General features: G+C 38.9%; 1 protein-coding gene across 3 annotated transcripts in view; it reads right to left on the bottom strand.

The window, feature by feature from the left end:
- LOC105689526 (obscurin-like) overlaps positions 1 to 19602 on the bottom strand; it is a 144207-nt gene that overhangs the window by 15584 nt on the left and 109021 nt on the right. For all 3 annotated transcript variants that reach the window (XR_007279248.1, XR_007279249.1, XM_048657948.1), the window contains one exon: positions 1749 to 1885. Coding sequence is in view for 1 of the 3 variants with exons in the window: in XM_048657948.1 (XP_048513905.1) it covers positions 1749 to 1885 (137 nt within the window). In the remaining 2 variants the exon portion in view is untranslated. The remainder of the gene's footprint in view (positions 1 to 1748; positions 1886 to 19602) is intronic.

The following is a 19602-nucleotide window of genomic DNA, read 5'->3' as shown; positions in this document are numbered from 1 at the left end:
GGAAAAAGAAGAAAATTGCTCTCGTTAAACCGAAGTAGCGAAATGCACCGCAGGCTACACGCGCGTTCGCGTTCAACCTGTTGCTCCGTTGTTAATACCTACCGCCATTTTTATTTTATTTTACTTCCATTTCGTTCGATTTGTTTTCATTAGAAAAATGTTAACCGATCGTACGGTAATTTGTTCACGTATTACACATTTACGCGGATTTACGCTGATTGAATATTCGTGTATTATGAAATGTATTTTTTGTTCAGGGCTAAAAATTACAGAAGGGAAGAGGATTTAATTACGATGAACGAAACGATAGTGACGGGGTGTATATTTGATTATCGTTAATTGTAGGGAATTATCACGTTGAGGAAGGAACAAGTTTTGTAATTCGGATGATTGGGTGTTGGGAAAATTTTATCTCGATTCCTCCTCTCCCAAAGGCGTGATTATTTTGCCACCATGGTTTTCCCTTTTCATACCGAATACCACGTTTGCACGTATATAAAAAAAAAAAAAAAATAGACAGAGACAGAGAGAAAAATGGAAATAATGAGAAAGGAAAAGTTAAATAAGCGATGACATGACCACCTTGAGTTGTACTATTGTAGTGGTGTTATTATGTATACGTAATGCACGCGTTTATAAGTTGTCCTACTTTATGCGGGATAACGAGAGGAGGAAGTAATTGTCGTCCTCTGCAGCATGCGGTGGTAGTAGTAGTGGTAAAACTAGTGGTAGTACGGTGAAGAACATTGTCGAAAGCTCGCGTTAACTCGATTTTCGCAAACTTTCCCGCTTCGATCTTTTATGCATTACACGGTCCACTTCATTTCACAGTCAGTTTCAAGATAAGGGGAGCGAGAGAAAAAAAGAACGAAACACAAGAGAACGGAAAAAAAAATGGATCTTCATATAATACCGAGGAATTTAACAGCGTTAAAAGTATAAGGATAAAAAGTACCTTCTTTCCGCATCTTATATTATACATGCATTATACTTATACACTTTTAAAAAGACTGCGACTCGCTGCATTTTTCCAACGTATAAAACTAACTAGTCAAGATTTTCTCGCAAACGCAAAACTTTGAAAAGGGTTCTTCTTTTCTCTCTTAACTAAAGACAGAGAAAAAGAAAAAAAAAAAATGTCTCTACAGAATCCGGAAAATCCTCAGGTTTGAAAAAAATTTCCAAACTTGGAAGGTGTATCTCTCGGTGTCTATAAATAAACAGGGGTGTGAGTGGTAAAGATTTTGTGCCAAGGGTTTGAAAATCGTCCGAAATGTTGGACAAGGACTGAAATAGGTCTACGTTTCGGTAACCGCAGGGGCCTCGAGGCCGTACAACGTTCAAAGACGAGGGGGCGGTGGGAGAGCGATAGGAATACGGGGGTCGGTTAGGACGCTGTTGGTTCCACCGAGGTAAATAGAGGAGGTTGAAGGTATATCGTAGACACATCGCATCTAGGTAGAAGCGTAGGAAATACTGAATTCTCTACAAACGGCTATCATCAACCTCCCTCGAGATCCGCCCGCCCCTCGGAGGGCAATTATCAATTAGATTCGATTCAACGTCCGACCGATAAAAAGAGCGGCGGAGAAAAGTAACTCAACGGTACACCGTCCACCGTACCTACAACCTCGTTCTCCTCAGAATTAATTATACTTATCGCCGTGAAGTAGAAGGAAAAATATTAAACGAGTAAGAAAAAATGAGACCGATGAAAAGGAGTAATAGCAATTAATTGAATCACTCACCGTTCAACACGTGTACGGAAACGGTCGTCGCAGCCACGTCGGCTAACGAACAGCTGTAGTTGCCGCTATCTTTTTTATTGGCGTTCGCTATGTAGAGTCTCGAAACTGCGCCTTCCGCCCCCATGTCAGTTTTAACGCTGAAACAAATAATTATCACGAATCATTTAGTTGATAAGAACAAGATAGAAACGGTAGATTATTTCACATCGATTCCTGCATCGCATCATCGCGGTCGTAATTATATCCTCAGATTTTATCAAGCACACCGATTGCGAGAGAGCTAATCCTGGTATCCCGATTTTCCTAAGGTGGGTATACCGTGTATTACGTATATATATATAATATGTATATATGTGTGTGTGCACTCGGTTTCGTACATACGTATATATATATATGTATAATGTACGTATAGAGTGAATTTCGCTTCGGAGAACCGAGCTTACCCCGGTGAAATCCGGTCTTCCACCCCCAAGCTCTGGCTGTGCTTGCAGTGGATCAAGAATAATTAGGAATTAGGAATAATTAGCTCATCCTGAAGGATAATTAATGGAGCGTGCAGCCTACACCACCCGTTCTTCTCAGCCCGGCTCACACCCGGTTAGATATTACATACTTATAAGTATATATACTCGGATAGGACGTGCTCAAAATTGGATTTTATCCTGACCCAATTTAACCTTCTCTTTCGTCTCTTTACCACGCCATTTCTCCCCATTTCTCTCTTCCGCAACATCCTTCTTTTCTCTCGTTTTATCTGTTATCTCGAGATGACTGCTTTCATATCCGGGGCTCCTGCAGAGGAGATGCGAAATCGCATCAGCGAGCAAACCACTCGTTGCTCATATCGTAATAATATAAATATTTTCGAAAATATTTTCATCTCTCAAATTATATTCCAATGTTAATCCCACACCGGCTGAATAGGAGCCCGATAATTTCGAACGGCGCGGTGTCCCAGAATCTTTGAATTATGTCGAAAGGATGAAAATTTCACGACGTCCGAATGCACGGGGACGAGTCCATGAATTATACGAGATAAATTTATTTATTTCATTCGTCGAGGTATTGGGAGCGTCGATTGATAGGAGAATTTCTCAATATAAATATCATTGGAATATATAATGAGGGCGTGACGTATGCGCTATTTGTGGAACGCAAATGAATTTTCAAACTAGGGTAACACCGCAGGAGCAATTCACTCGGGATGTTCATTCCCTCTCGATTTCTCAGCTGATCTCATCCGCCTCTATTTTCTCTCCTTTCTTCGTTCCTCTCCTACTCCGTCTCGTTCGTTTCTATATATTCATAACGAAGGATCTTTCTTCTCATCCCTTCGCCGAGCTATTTACTCCTGATGCGATCTTTCCACCCCTATATGCCGCCAAAGTCATACGGATATGTACCATACCGTATGTATAGATATATACGCTGACGGTCGTCACATACCGACGCGACGGCATCCCCGAGGCAGCCATTTTTTTACCTCCGATAATGAAATTCGAGAATTTGCGAAATTTATGTCAGTAATTACGAACCGAATGTAGTTCTTTTTTTTTCACGATTCATTCGGGTTTGCTCACTCGGGTTACACGTTCTCCAAATCTCAAAGTTCTGATTCAGGACAATAAAACAGAAAAAAAAATAAATAAATAAATAATTCCTCCACCGTAATCACGTGCGGCTCGCGTTCGTTCGGAAACTATCCATTTAGTTCTACACGTCATTTAATTCCGCAACGTAATGGTGAAATAATCGACCAATTTTTTTCAACCCTCAAGTGAGCCGCGTATATCCGACCACCGACGCTGAGAAAGTCAACATTTTTACGGGCAGACGGCAAGGATCGTGCATCAGATCCTGCGGGAGCGACTCGTCAGTCTGTCAGTGGTAGTCGTTGGTCCTTGTATTCCTTTCGCGAGAAGCTCGAGTCTCTCCTCGAGTTATTCTCATCGGGGATGAGAAAAAAAGAAAAAAAAAAAAAATTCAGAAAAACTAAAAGGAGGAGAAGAAAAATGCAAGATAACAAGACAAATTAGATGGTGAAATATCGAGGAATGCATCGGCAGTACAGGATCGTCGAATGAAAAAGTAAATTTCGTCGGTCTTCCGCGAATATAGCGCGAGTGAAGAAGAAGGAGGGGAAAAAAAAAATCCCAACGGTTTTCGCGAACAATTTCTACTTGAAACGAATCAGACGCGAGCCGGGGTGTATGTATAAAGTATAGGTATGTGTAAAAATGCGGGTTGGTTTTTTTTTCGTTCTCTCTTTCCTTTTTTCTCTTCGGAGCGTTGGTAGATGGGGTGGCAGGGGATGACAGGGTGGTTCTTAATAGCATTCTCACGTCGATCGAGATTTTTGTTTTTCTATATTCGCAAGAATTTAATTTACCACCGGGCTTGATATCCCCGTCCTTTTCATCTCCCGATCTCTCTCCCCCCCCCCCCCCCCCCTCCGCCTCTGTAAATATATGTTCCTCGGTGCTCTTTCTATACGAAAGCGAGAAAACTGCTCGCTTTCGCCAACGACGACGAAGGAGGACTCGTGCGAGTACCGAGTCGCCGAGTCGAATTGTTCGGATAGTCTCCGGCGAAGCTTCTGGCGCGAGTGAGCGAGACGGAGAACAAAGGGGTTGTTCAAGGGGTAGGCAAAAGAGGGGATGAATTTGTACGTTGAGCGTCGCGACGCCCCCGATTGCGCCTGATCTTCCACATCTACATAATATAATACTGCAGGTCCTTGGACCTAAGCTTAGCCTCCCAAGGACGCCGTACAAAATTCACGATAGCTGTTTTTTTTTTTTTGATATATTCCACACAGATATTTCTCACCAACGTTGGAAAAAACCGGGTTAACTCTGCTCTATTTTTTTCCACCCCAGATATATATACCCCTCGCCATAATCTAGAACACCGCAGCCGCATACCACATGCCTACTTTTTTGCAACTGGAATTTCATTTGAATGTCGAAATTTTTCACGTAGAGAAACTCGGCCATTATTTCCTAGGAATTCACCGTCATCGTAATTTTATTTTTTCTCCTCTTCTCCCCTCTTCCCATTCTCTTATCCGTGTCTTGTAAGGTGGTGTAGAATTTTTTTTTTTTATTTCGTCCGTTCGTCTACATTAATATCAAAAATTTCTGCACGTGATTCTCTTTCGCGTACGCGAAGTACGTCCGCGAGGGTGCGGATAGGATTTCATCGAAAAAGTCGACAAAAAAAAAAAAAGGAAGAAGAAAATTTCAAATAAAAAAGATATGATCGCGAGTCGCGAGGCGAGGTACGCTTCCTGTTTTTATCATATCCGGCTCGTATATAATATATACGTGAATTTTCAATCCCCCTTTGATTATTCCGCAGAAAGTTTCGGTCTCGAGGGGGTCCAACGGCTGGAACGGTTCGGACGGTACGGAGAAAAAAAAAAAAATTAAAAAAAAAAAGAAAAAAAGAAGAGAAAAGAAATTCAGCTGTATGATATTAAAAAATGGACGAACTCGATAAGAGCGTATAGAAAACGTAACGTGTACACCCATACGAAAATACACTCGTAATATATGTGGGGGTTTAAAAAAGCGGTAAAACTTTTGTCTTAAAATACATCGGCTACACGATCGAAAAACGACGGAATATGTATAGATTCTTGTACCGAGAGCTTATCGAGCCGAACGCTGCGGTGCAGTTTCAAGAGCTAAAAAACTTTGTTAACCGTATCGATAAAAGAAAAAGAAAGGGAGTAACTGCGAAAAAAATCTTGCAACGAACGAATCACCCTCCACCATGATTCCCATGACCTTTTCGAGTGTCAATATTGTTGCCAGAAGCGCATTGAGAAAATGAAACGAGATCCTCCACCCCCCTCACTCATACGGGGTTCGCTGTACCGTATACGTATAGACGTTATTGAGGAGAAGCAAAAGAGAAAAAAAAACATAAGAACGAACGAACCGAACGAAAGAATCTCAAGACGCTGCAAACGTCGTAGAGCAGAGAGAATGACTAAACGGGTATATGCTTTTGAACTTTTGTTCTAATTCCTCATTGTAAAAGTCTTTTTTTTTTTGTTCCGCAGTTGGAATTTTTCTCTTTTTTCATTCTATTTTCTCAAGTTTCGATTCGATGCATAATTCTGCTTTGCAGCGAAAGCAGGGCAGTAGATGGAGCAACGTCGGCGATAGCGGGGAAAAATTCTTCGAAAAGTGCGCGGACTAAGCATGCTTCGGGTAAAGGAATGAAATTCTTCAGGAGGCTACGATATAACCGTACGAATCTAGGTATGTTTGCGTACACGTGTACGGCTAGTTTGTCAGGGGAACAGGAATATAAGGAAAATAAATGAAAGAGCGAAACTAGGGAGGGTTGACATGAGAATTTTATACGTAACCTAAGGTAAGGATGAAGAAAATGAGAAACGAAAGGATCCCACCGCGTAAAGGATAGGAAAGAAAAAGGAGGATACTCGTAGCTTTTGCACAAAAGAAGTATTTTACCATGCTGTTTCTGGTTTCGAAATAAGTCGAAAAAGTTTGCTTTCACGTTTTTACGTACCATAAATATACACGGGTACCTATACGTATATTCAGAGTGAGGTTTCGTTGAAAGGAACTCGTCGCGACGGGTTAGTTTATTGTTTCTTTCCGTCATTCGATTTTTCCAAGTTTGTGTAACTAGTTGGATACCGGTTCTTACATAATTGTGTTATGCGGCGAATAATTAACTCTGGAACTAGAAGGCACAGGGTCCCTTTGCTTTTGCTTGCTCCCACTATACGTATACGTACACTCCTGCGGCGCAGTATGTAAAAGAGTTACATTAAATTCAAGCTCTCCAAGAAATCTGCGCTACTGCAAAACTTGAAGTAACTTTTCTTCGCCTTCTTGCACAAAAATAAACCCCTACCGGATGCAGATTAATTCATCAACCAGTGCGAGTTTATTTCCGACTTTTTGACCTCCTAATTTATTTTACCAAGAGAAAAAATAGAGAACCAAACCTCTTTCCGACCTTGAAAAAATATTCCTTCGAATGGGAGTTTTGGTTTTTTCTTTTTTCCTTCCACCCTTATTTTTTCATACACCTACTCATTCGTTCGGCGACGGTAAAAAGAAGTCCTTCAAAGCTTTCGCGGCAGAGATATCGAAAAATACATAGGTATACGGATCGTAGTTGTACCGGTGCAGTTATGGTAGGGCTCTAATAGCGGCGTCGCGGTGTCGTCAGGGTTTGAGTTCGGGGGTTGGCTTTTTGGGTCCAATATGCAACATCTGGTGTAACATGTTTCAACCGTAGCATAACAAGACAGTTCTATAGTTATACACGGAGTAAGCTTGCCGGGCGGCGGGCGTTGATGGGAAAAGTTGTGCAGGTTGCAAGCTCAGATGTTCCGTGCACGAGACACTAGTCCGCTTCCACCCTGCTGTTCATACGTATACACGTACAGCCCATCTGTACAGGTTATTCCACGTTGGATTCACCTGGCTCCGAACCCCGAAAAATTTTTCTATCCCTATCGAACCACCCTCGCGAGCTTGCGATTGTCGAGTCATTTTTACCCACGAGGAGAAATGTGTACGAGAATTATTTTTCATCGCTATTGAAACTCTTGTCACCGCATGGAAAAAAAGGACTATGGAAGTGCGTAGAAATTTTGTACGCCTAGCCAGTTAAATTCAATCACAAATGAGGTTCGATCGATAAAACAATTTACATCGGATATAGTTTACATCGGAGCGTAAACTCCTGCGAGTTGAAAATTTGAGCGCTAACACGATAAAACGAACTTCGTTGTACAACGTCAGATGTACGCACATGTTGATTATTTTCATAAATCTACGTGTTCGAATTTCCCGTATAAATATTTATTATTTAATAGAATAATCGAAATTCACCTTCCTTAATCAGCCTCCGAGCAGAAAATAAATTACCGCTGGATATATATAACGCAAAGTATACTATCTATAGGTAGGGAAGTAGGCAGTCCAGCGTTCATTTTACACATCGGATAATATTGTAATTACTCGCGAACCACGGGATCCGAATCTTTCGTATATGTGTGTATTACATGATGTGTAATATCACCCACATGAATCGAGTTATCACGATTTTAATTAAAACGCATAGCAATTACACATCTTCAGATAATATTATTTTCCGATTTCCGATCAATGCGTAACGATAACTTATCAGTTTTCTCTAATTAACAATTATAATAATTGTACGAATACAACAACGGTAACGATTATAATGATCATAATGATAATAGATAAACTTGAATTCGCAACACTTCATCACCTACCCTTATCATACTATATACCCACGTCACTATTGCTCGTGACCGGCTTTGCACCCTGACCTCATGTTAAACTGACTGAGTTAATATTCCGTTATATTTACCAATCCACTCGGAGTAATTGACGTAATTATATAAAACATAAAAAAAATATATATACACATACATGCACATCACATTGTCAAATAATTACAGGTGAATTATTACCCCCATTATATGTGATTATATGTGAGATTACTCTTGAAGAATCGAAAAAAAAATTCGATTTTTGAGCAAAAAATAAATCATTTTTTTAATTGGGTTTAATATGGTTTTCTTACGTATTTTGACCTCAGGAATTTGAATCTGAAAGAAAAATTCATCTATCTCTAAAATTGGCCGAGTTATCGCCAATTTTCATCTTTTTTGGGTCGAAAAAAAAAAATTCATTTTATAGTCTATCTTAATGTAATTCGAGCTCAGAAATCCGAATCTGGAAGAAAAATCGATCTATCTTCAAAAATGATCGAATTATCGCCGAATTATCGCAATTTTTGGCATAAATTTGAGGATATCTCGAAGGGAAAAAATCGTAGCTCAATTTACTCAACGGATTCGTGTTCCTGGGGTCAAAATACGTAAGAAAAGTGTCCTTTGATCAATTTTAAAAAATAAAAATTTTTGGCCAAAATTTGAAAAAATCGTAAGGTACACCCCTGGGAAAAATCTCAAATTTTGACCAAAAATTTTTATTTTTCAAAATTGATCAAAGGACACTTTTCTTACGTATTTTGACCTCAGGAACACGAATCCGAAAGGCAAATTGAGCTACGATTTTTTCCCTTCGAGATATCCTCAAATTTATGCCAAAAATCGCGAAAAATCGCGAAAAAATAGGGATAACTCGGTCATTTTCGTAGATAGATCAATTTTTCTTCCAGATTCGGATTCCTGAGCTCAAATTACATTAAGATAGACTATAAAATAAATTTTTTTTTTTCGACCCCAAAAAGCTGAAAATTGGCGATACCTCGGTCAATTTTAGAGATAGATGAATTTTTCTTTCAGATTCAGATTCCTGAGGTCAAAATACGTAAGAAAACCATATTAAACCCAATTAAAAAAATGATTTATTTTTTGCTCAAAAATCGAATTTTTTTTTCGATTCTTCAAGAGTAATCTCACATATAATCAGCACAGAAATCTAAATCTGAAAGCCAAAATCATCTACTGATGCAATCGATCGAGTAATCATCAATTATTCGCTGTTGGGAGCAGAAAAATTATAAGACATATCGATTGGTTTTAGTCGTGGACCCACTTCGATTCATCACAATTCATGCATGGGTCGAAATATTCGAATTTCTCAATTCACCAGCAAACCCGAGCTTTGCTGGAGTCAGCGTAGCCAGCAACGTAGCGCTTTGTTGTGAGACGTCACCTTCGGGACTGAGCAGAGGTGACGCCCCACAACAAACCGCGCTTCCGTGGCTACCTGACTCCAACAAAGCTCGGGCCCACTCGTAGACCGAGAAATTCGAATATATCGCAATTTTTGTGCTCCAAAAAGAGTTCAGGGTTTCGAACAATTTCCATACGTGTTATATTTATGGGAAAACGGATGTGTTGAACGCGTGATAATATTATCTATACCGAAGTGAATCCCACAGGAGTAATAATATGATATTGTAATTTAAGCTTTTGGTGTAACGGGGGGGGTGGAGGGGGAGTACCGTTTTCACGATAATTAGCGGGAGGAGATTCGCAGAGGGTTTGGGAATTCGAGTTTCGAATGACGCGGGATATTCCCCGTATTATAAAATGTTTAATTAATTCATGAACGCGCGCGCGTATCCTGGAAGATTGTAATCGATGAATCGGGCCGGAAAATCGAGTGTTTCATTACCTACTCGTTGATTATATGACACTCGTTCAAAATGGCGAACCGTCCTCGTTGAAAATGCACGTACATATGATCCCCGCAAAAAAAAAAAAAAAAAATATTCACGTATCAATTGAACTAAATATCGATTTGGAAATATTTCAGCCTGCGATATCCTTGTCTTATTACCTCTCGCTACACCCGAACCGCCCTTTATTACCAAATTGCAAATTTCAAATTGATTTATCGATCCCAAGGTACATCCACGCGAGATCGATCGCCGTAATTATTGTTACACCTTTGAAGAAAACTTTTGGAAAAGATTGAATGTATTCGCGCACCGCGTGATGCGATTATTTTTCAGCCTGAACGAAAGAAAAAAAATACAATTGAACGGAAAATAAATAAAATTTGCAAATCTTGCGCACGTTACAAGGAAAAAAGTATAATGAGTAAAATTCCAACTGTAGCGACGAAAAGAAGATGAAAAAATAAATGAAAATTCCAACACGCATAGCCTCAAATGTCACTCGCTTGTTAAACATCTGGGATCAATGTACACGGAAGGCAAGGTGTCTTCGTTAATTCATTACATCATGACGTCTAGTTGTTTTTTCTCTGTTCTTTTTTTCATACACTTCCATTAGCGATAAGTGATTTCAACGACACGCTATCGTGCACTGAACTTCTGATCCTTTTCTTTTCTCTTTTTTTCTTGTTTTATTACGATGGCGGCTGAGCTCGTTTATTAAATGGGTGTTAGTCAGTCCGTCAGTCAATCAGTCATATATGTATAGTCAGACTCTGCAAAGTCGAGTCATATATTCGATTCTGTTTCATATTACTTGAAAAAAAAAAATTTCTGCTCAGTACAACTCTAGTTTTGACAGTTAACATGATGTGACAAATAAAAGATTACAGAGGAAAGAACAAAAAAACCTTTACCCTCTAAAAAGCGACCCTATAACGTGACAGGGTGCGTGCCTAGAATATGTCGTCGTACACCGTTTTTTTCGTACACCTGTCGCACGCTTTAAAAAAAAAAAAAAAAAAATTTCTTGCGTGACCATAGCTGAGAGATCTTTGTCGCACAATTTAACCTGGGCCTTTATTTTAAAACGCTAATTTCACGCTCGTATAGAATCAGATATTTTTGAACGCATGCTGTTTCAAATTATGTGCACATTATACGTACCTATGCAGTATAAACGTGTATCGCATGGTACGTGATATTGAAGGGTGAGAAAATTAATGAATAAAAATGAACGATCCGGCGTAAAATCGATGATGCATGAACACGGTGTAAAAATATGAAGTACGTACTACGTATATAAAAACTACCCATTTTATTTTTTATGCAGTTATTATCTTTTTTTTATTTTCTCACGTTCTTTATACTTTGACGCGGATACATCGCGTGTAAAGTCCCACGAGAATTACTGCAGATCTGCACAAGAAATACTATACCTATGTATGTAGGTGAGGTACACGTTTTAACAAAAAATAAAACAAGAATAGAATAAATAAATAAAAAAAAAAAAAAAAAAGGAGAAAAAGGAAGTCGCGGAATGTGCATATATACAGTACGGGCGAAAATATGTAGAGTACATGCACTATATGTGAAATATAAATGCGATCCTCGAAGACATCTTTTTCCGAATTTTTGTATTTTCATTTATTTTCGCGCCATTTTATCATCCCTATTTTTCTCCTACTTTATTTTCCTATCTTTTTTTATCTGTCTTTTCGTTTTTCCTCTTTCTCTCATATTTCTCTCTGTCTCTTATTGTTAGCTATAAGTATAACACGTATATATTTCGTTCGCTGCACATGCGTTACTAAAATGCGATGAGAGCACGTATTTCGTATAGCAGTAGGATATTTTAGAATCGGATCACGCGATGCAACCTTAATATTTGAAGATCTGAAACCCCAGGAATACATAAATATTATAACGTATTATATTCTCGGGGTGAAATTTTTTTTTTCTGCTATTTTTTCTCGACAAAAACTATAAAAAACCAAAAACTATTCTCGATATGTCTTTCGTTGCAATATGGACGTAGTTTCAAAAACGAAAATTTGACTACGATATGTGGCTGGAAAAGCAAAATGAATTCACTTAATTCTAGGGGTGTAAGGATTCTCGTTATGTGGTTCGTCCGATAAGATAAACTGATTAGAACAAGGAAAAAATAAAAGGAATGAAAAAAATAACTGGCAGAAAAGGAAGTTAGCTGTTATGCCAAAATAAAGTACAATACGAATGCCTTCTTGCATTTTGATGCGATGCACAAGCGACGATATTACGAGTCGCTTTGTATGCAGGCCAATATGTATGCTGTTCAGGCATGCCTGGTATCCACATGTTTCCGTGTCTCATTTCTCTCAGCGTTTCTCTTTCTCTATACACTTTTTTTATTTCTCTCTCTCTCTCTCTCTTTCTCTACGTGTAACGTCAAAATTTTTCTTTTTCCTACTGAACGTATATAAACTTCACTCGCGTACCGGATTCCAAATGTTCTTATTTCGACTAGTTGTACATACATACCCCATACATATGTCTATATCTAACTCACATCCACCATACATTGCGAGTCGAGCTTGCAGTTCGCCATATACTTTTTTCATCGTCAACCCGCACCATCCAACGTTATGTTCAAAGACTATTTTCATTTTATTTGCATTTTTTTTTCTTCTCAGATTCTTCCACCCCCGTTTATATGATCACCGCGGGTAATTCGTTTACAGGTATATCCCCAAGAAAAAAAAAAAAATAACTGCAGCGAGCGAGGTGAATTTTTTTCATCTCATGGGATCGACGTAACAAAAAACACGAGTGTAAAATTAACAAATAAAGTAATACCGAAGTAACGAAGACGAAGAAAATTTCGACCGTGCACTTCGTACGTAATTTTTTTTTCCTTTATTTGTTCTTCTTTTTTTCAATTTTATTTTGAAGAAATAAATTATATTGTGTGAAATGTATAGATATATACGTATATGTATAGATGAGATTAGCATTTAAATTAGAAGATAATTAAGTCAGACGTTAAATTATAATAATATGAATATTAACAACCTAACGAAAGCGAAGGGAAAAATAATATATATATGTATGAAATTTTTTTTTAAATCCTGCATATCGCGATGTCCCGTTCGTCTTGTTTATTACAGACACATTATTACCATATGATAATGAACTGGATGAGCTGAGGTTGTTTTCAAGCTGCTAGAATATCCTATAATTTTTCACAATGCACCTTTGCATAATATTTTCGTTAGATTTGCATAACTTCAAAATTCACCACCATATTACATGGGGTGGTCAGAAATATGGCGAAAGAAGAAAAATACATCTGACAGCGTCAAGACGGAATCAGAAAAATTTCTACTCTGAATAAGTTACTGAAAGAAATTAAAATGCCAGATCAAAAATTACCCAGAGTCGGTCGATATTCGTAGGTTATATTGCCCAGAGAATTCAAAGAGGGAGAAAAAAAAAAATTCATGAAACAAAAAAATAAAAGAGGACGCTTGTGCCGGAGCTTTATACCACCCGGTGGTGAAATATCTGGCGGAAAGGAATGGGGATAAAATATGAAAAAAAAAGTCCGAATAAAATGAAATGAAGAAAAAGAAAAAAAAAAAAAAAACACACGTACATACGAATGGCAAAATAAAAAAAAAAAAAAAACAAAAAAGGTAGAAATAAAACGTAATTCGAGAGCGCACGGATCAGAGCGGAAATAAAAACGACAAAAAATTACTTCAAAACTTTAATTTATAGTCCATATAAAAAAAATTATCTCAAACTCCTGCGACGGTTCTAAATCTCTGATAACATACTGTTGCCCACCCCCTGGGTAAATGTGCTTTTTTTTTTTTTTGTTTTATCTTATTCTTTTTGCAAGTCGCTCCTTTCAACAGTTGCATTTTTCATACATATTTATGTAGTGTAGATATACATTATGCGGGACACAATATTTTCGTTTGGATTTTTTAAACGTAAAAATTTTCGCTAGTCAGAGACTTTTTAAAAGCTCAGCTTTTCAAGCGTAGTTCTTCCACTATAGTGGAGAGAACATTTTAGTGTATTAAAAAAAAAAAAAAAAAAAAAAAAATGACAAAAAGAGTGATAGAGAGAACGAAGAGTCAAGCATAAAATGCTAAATGAAAATTATTAAAGAGCAGAGTTCATTTTAAAAGAAATATAAGTATATATACGTATATTTCATTTTGGAGAAAAATATACCTCCACTCGTGGATTACTCTATCTGAGGTCGAAATAAACCAAACTGAAAAAACGAAGAAATAATCAAAAAAAAATAGAGAGGGTAAAAGAATGGAAGCTAAAAAAAAATTCTAAACAATTCACCAAAAAAGAATTAGTCTTCCGTTTTTATATCCAACCCGCTTTCCATTATTTCGTATATATATATATGATTTTTTTTTCGAATGCTCGCTGCAGCAATCTGGCGCAATGCATTATAGATAGAAGACCGGCAAGTCGCGTTTAATATCCAACTGGATAGAGAACGCTGCTTCGGTGCTTTTTTTTCCTATCATATCGCTTTCTTTCGAAAATTTTCCCTTCTGATTTTTCCTTCACCTTTAACTGTTACTTTTCTTATTTTTTTTTAGTTATCACACGGTTAATACGATGTCAATTTTTTTCTATTTTTTTCCAACGACCATATCGACCTGAAAATTTTCAAATAAAATTTTAATATTCGTTATTCGGATGTGATTTTTATTTTTACAACCCGCCGTAACCGATGGCAAGTGTGGGGCGCAGGTATTAGGATATGAGTTTGAAGATCGAGATAAGAAATTGTTCTTCTTCCAAAAGGAATGCTAGCTACCCTATAGAAACGAAGTAGATGAAGACCCTACGCGATACGCTGCGCCTCGTTAAAAAGCGTCAAGTTTCAATTTCAGGGGCGCATCAAATAACCTCACCATGGTTGATCAAATATCAGCGTTAACAAGATTTTTTGATAATATACACCAACATACTTTTCACGCCTGGACAAAAATAATTGAATCGTTCGCTTCTTATCTTCCTGCAGTAAAGCTATTTCAAATTATTACTAGACATGATTATTATTATCATTGTACTTTGTCTTCGTACATTAAATAGGTTTGTAATTACATAAGAAAATCCCCCATACCATCCTCATACCCTCCATAAAAATTTTTAAACCGGAATTTTATCGTTCGCTGCATGAGCTTGTTTAATTATCTGTAATATTCCCAGGAGTATTAATATTGAGCTTTTATATTCTGGAAAGAATAATAATAAAAAGAAAAATGAAGAAATTGTCTCCGAAATTAAAATATAATTCGGAAAAAAAAGGTAAGATAAGAGAAGAAAAATCAGCTCTCCTATTTCATCGTGATCTTGATATATTCTTCCCTTTTCTTTTTAATTTTTTTTTTCCTTTTTTCTTTTTTTCACCCAACTTCAGCGCACCAACTGATTATGAAACAAGACGCCTGACACGTTCAAAAGACTCTCGATTTTTCTGCCGCGTATGCGAAATATAGCAGATTCCATGACGTCGTAATGACGATCCGTTATCCATCGTCCCATCCCTCAATATACACTTAATATCATCACCGGATACAAGGGGCCACGCAAAGCTTTCCATCGCCATCAATTTTTTTTTTTTTTTTTCATCCGCAAGGGTTCGACACCCTTACAAACTATTTATCGCCAATCCACATTGTTGAACTTCTGAATACCGATCTAAGAAATCGTTGAAAAGAAAAAGAAAAATCTATAGAAATAATCAAATCTTATTTTCGTTCGGTGGAAACTACTATTCTGTTGTTTTTTTTTTTTTTTTTTTATTCTTGCTGAATTTGCGGCAGGGATATTTTGAATTTTCAGTAACGCGACACACGTACGTCACCCATGAAACACATTGGACGAGGGGGGGAAGAAATCTTATCTGCTCCGTAAGCTCGAGGGCAAAAAGCGAGATGAAAAAAAAAAATATGTATAAATAAAAAAAATGAGAAAAAAAAAAAATAAATACAGCACGAGCTGTCACCGAAGATTTATGAGATTACTCGGCGGAGCTTTATTGCGGCCTAGACGATCCTGACCAGCAGTTAACGGATCACCCTACGGAATCTCTCGCCGGTCATCCTGACGCGGGGTACGAATACGAAAGTATAATATACTATATGTATACCGTTTCAATTTTCATGAAAACCTTGAACCCTTATCCTCGTCACCCATCCCTCGATCCGTTTCTCATTTACGTCATCGCCTTGTTTAGTTTCGCTATACATTAATGTTGAAACAAATACCTGGATTCTCGAGTAACGACGGTGCCGCCTTCGAAGGTATGAAAAAAGAAAGCGAGAACGTTCACGATCGATCATTCGAAAGATTTGACGGAAAAAAAAAGAAACACCTCTCAATAGCCGGAAAAATAAATATACGGATGTGCTTCGCGATAGAAAATCATCGTCCACCGAAAGCTTTTTACTCCTTAAAATTCTGCATTAGAATTCAGAGATTGATGTTATCCAGTTTTATAGTAAGTAATTATTTACGATGTGTATATAAAATGAAAAAGCGAAGGAGAACATATCGAGCGAATCGAGAGTATTCGGAATCCTGATGGATTTGGTAGATAAAAATGTAAGTACATAAGAGGGAAAAAAGTATGAGAGGAAGAAAGTTGAAAATTTTTACGTTACAGATTTCTCCGTACCACCGATGTAGTACATCCAATAAAATATACCGGGTCGACATCGGCGAGTTGTATACATAATATAAATATTAAACATCCACAGCGAATATTCCGGATGCCTTTCGAACTCGATACGAAAATTACGTACAAGTACATACAGTGTACATATCTCTGCTGATATATTCATACATATATATTAAACGGGGGACGAAGTACGTATACTTTTAACCTACGCATCGGTACATGATAAAGAGCAAAAAAAAAAAGGAAATGAAATAAAAAAGTGGCATTTTTGCGTCGTCGTTACCGACGCTAATATTCGGTACTATTCCGATGATATTATCGTTAAGTAATAATTGTAAATTGTAGCTACAATGTGCTTCAGAAAACAAACGATGAATCCGTGGTTGAATAAAGCTTTAAAAGTTCGAGAGGCAACTCCTAAGCTGCAGGTTAATCCCGGATTTATTTTCACCCCGTATTTGTTGTTGTTTACTCGTAGAAAGATAGGGGTGGGCAAGGAACCAATGAAAAGAAATAAGCCGACAAAAACCAACAAGAATAAAGTGCGAGTAAAATAAAAAAAAACTAGCAAACGATTGACCCGATCCTCCGCGTTTCGAGTATCTTTTTAATTTTTTCTCAACGTTTTTCACGAAACTTGAATTCGTCCGGCTTTCGTTCGTTCGAATGTTACTTCTTAACGGTGCAACGGAGGCTTGAAAAGCACTAATTTTTCTTCATCGAATCGCACGGTCGCGGAATTTTATTTTTTCGTATTTTTAAGTTTAATCTTCGCAAATTAAAGTGAAAATTTGAGTGGATGTATTAACGAATTGCTTATATCACATTCGGTAACCCCGCCGGTGTTCGTTCAACTGATTTACCTAAATGGAAATGGATAAACGGGTTTAAGCTGACTGCAAGCTCTGCTAGATTAAAGCACAGATAAATCCCATTCTCCAGCTAACCCCCTCCCCCCTCCTCCTCGCCCTCACTCCTGCAAAGTTCGCTGGCGTACCCGGTCGAAACGCACCCGTGAGTTTCACTCTGATTACGCCAAGTTTCTGTATCCATATTAGGTGTGTATGAGAGGAGAGCACTTGAAATTCACGTGTGTATTTGTTATAAGACGGTCGCCCATATCATACCCTATATTATAGATGTGTACGAACACACCGGCAGCTATTACCGAACCGACCGGCAAACCCTACGACCTTCTGTGTCCAAAGCCGCGAGAAGGAGGTCTGCTCCTCATACCCCTAACATCAACGCCTTGTACCTCGGTTAGTTGCTCGGTTCGGTTGGTCCAGAACTTCCTACTTCCAACTGACGCTTACCACTTTGAAACAGCGCGTACACCTACCTATCTACCCACCTTCTCACTTCATCCCCCGGTACTTCCCACTTCCCCACTTCCCACTTTCCCACTTCCCACTTCTCTCGATTATAGAGCTCGCCGTAGCGAGTGTATAACGACGCCCGTAACGGACCTTTATCTCTGCGAGAGCGGCAACAACTCTTGACATTAACAACGGCGAACCGAGCAAAGATGAAGACAAGGGCATAGCGAATAGGTATAAGCGGAGGGTACGTCGGCGGTAGCAAGGATATCGCAAAGTGGCGGTACCCCCATCCGTGCGGCTCCGCTGGCTGCTCATTCGAACTCACCAATGACAACGGTGTGTTCAACGGCAGCCTCTCCGTGTGTTCGACGTGAATTTAACCTACGCCAGATAACGACCCGTCACCGCGAGTTTGTCCGACACTTTAACCGAACTTTCCGCACAGGAAGTACCGGCCTCGCCCGACTTATCGCGGGGTTAATACCGTCCAGATCCGACCGACGACCGACGCGCGTATGTTGCTTACGTGCCGGAGGGGGATGTTTTTGAATACTCGGAAAAACTCCTCTTCGTCGTTTCACCCTAGAACCCGTAGATATCTTCGTTCCCGACCTCGATACGGGCGATGTGGAGAGCCAATCTTCTTCTTCGGCTTCTGATCGCGAGGAATCTCATCTTCCGAGAGACGCTCGTCTCGATACTTCTTTCACTTTACTTTCCACTCTCTCCGGCCGCAGCACCCCTGTCAATATTAATTGACGAGGATGTCCCCCGGTCCTATTGGATTTTCGGAACAATGAATTACCGTTCCATACCGATGGTGATTATTTTCTTATCCAAAAATGGATGGAATAAAACCATTCTTAGCGCCTGGTGGAAAAAGCGTCTACCATCTGATTTGCGGTCCCAGCCAACAGTTTCATTTCCTGAAGTAAACAAGACCTCGTCTTTCGTTTGCACGCCACATACCCCTACACCCGAACCATATTAGGTATACCGAAGTAACGGAAATTTCCGTTGGAAAGTTGATTCCCAATGTTTGCCTTTCTACTCGCCCCACTATTCGCAGTTCGGCGTAGTGCAGGGCATACATAGAATATGGATAATGCAAGCTGCGGTGGATTCGGTTGGTTTCGTGCACTTTGGAACACCTAGCTTCCGGTCGTTCACTTCTCATTTTTTATTCTACTTTTCTATTCCATCCGACGATCCATCCTTTTTTTTCATCCCGAATCGATTGTGTGGTGTTTCTTTATCGAATAGAAACGCAACGATCGAGTCGGATGTGAATCGGGGTAAAAAAAAATTTTTGGGAATATGCAAAGCTTCCGGAGTTGCCGAGGATATCGCCGTTTTTACTCCGCCCCAGGGACACACCTCTGGACTTACCCGAAATGTGGGGGACAGATTTTCAGCTACTAAATAATGTCGAAATTGCTTAATTACCATCCCGTGTCCTGAGGCGTGCACCCGTTAATATAACGCGCTCTTATTAAGGGTCCATTAGTTGGAGATGTTCTGGCACAGAATCCCCACGTATCCTGCACAACCGGTGGGTTAAGAGCAGCCGCAGGAGCGAGAGCGGCAGGATCACATACCAGAGTTACCTCTCGCTTTTTCCACCCGCAAGCACGAATATAAAAATGCAAAA

This window comes from Athalia rosae, chromosome 7, assembly GCF_917208135.1.
Source record: "Athalia rosae chromosome 7, iyAthRosa1.1, whole genome shotgun sequence".
NCBI lineage: Eukaryota > Metazoa > Arthropoda > Insecta > Hymenoptera > Athaliidae > Athalia > Athalia rosae.
Note: the sequence above shows the minus strand (reverse complement) of the source record. Positions and strands in the feature narration are given on the sequence as shown.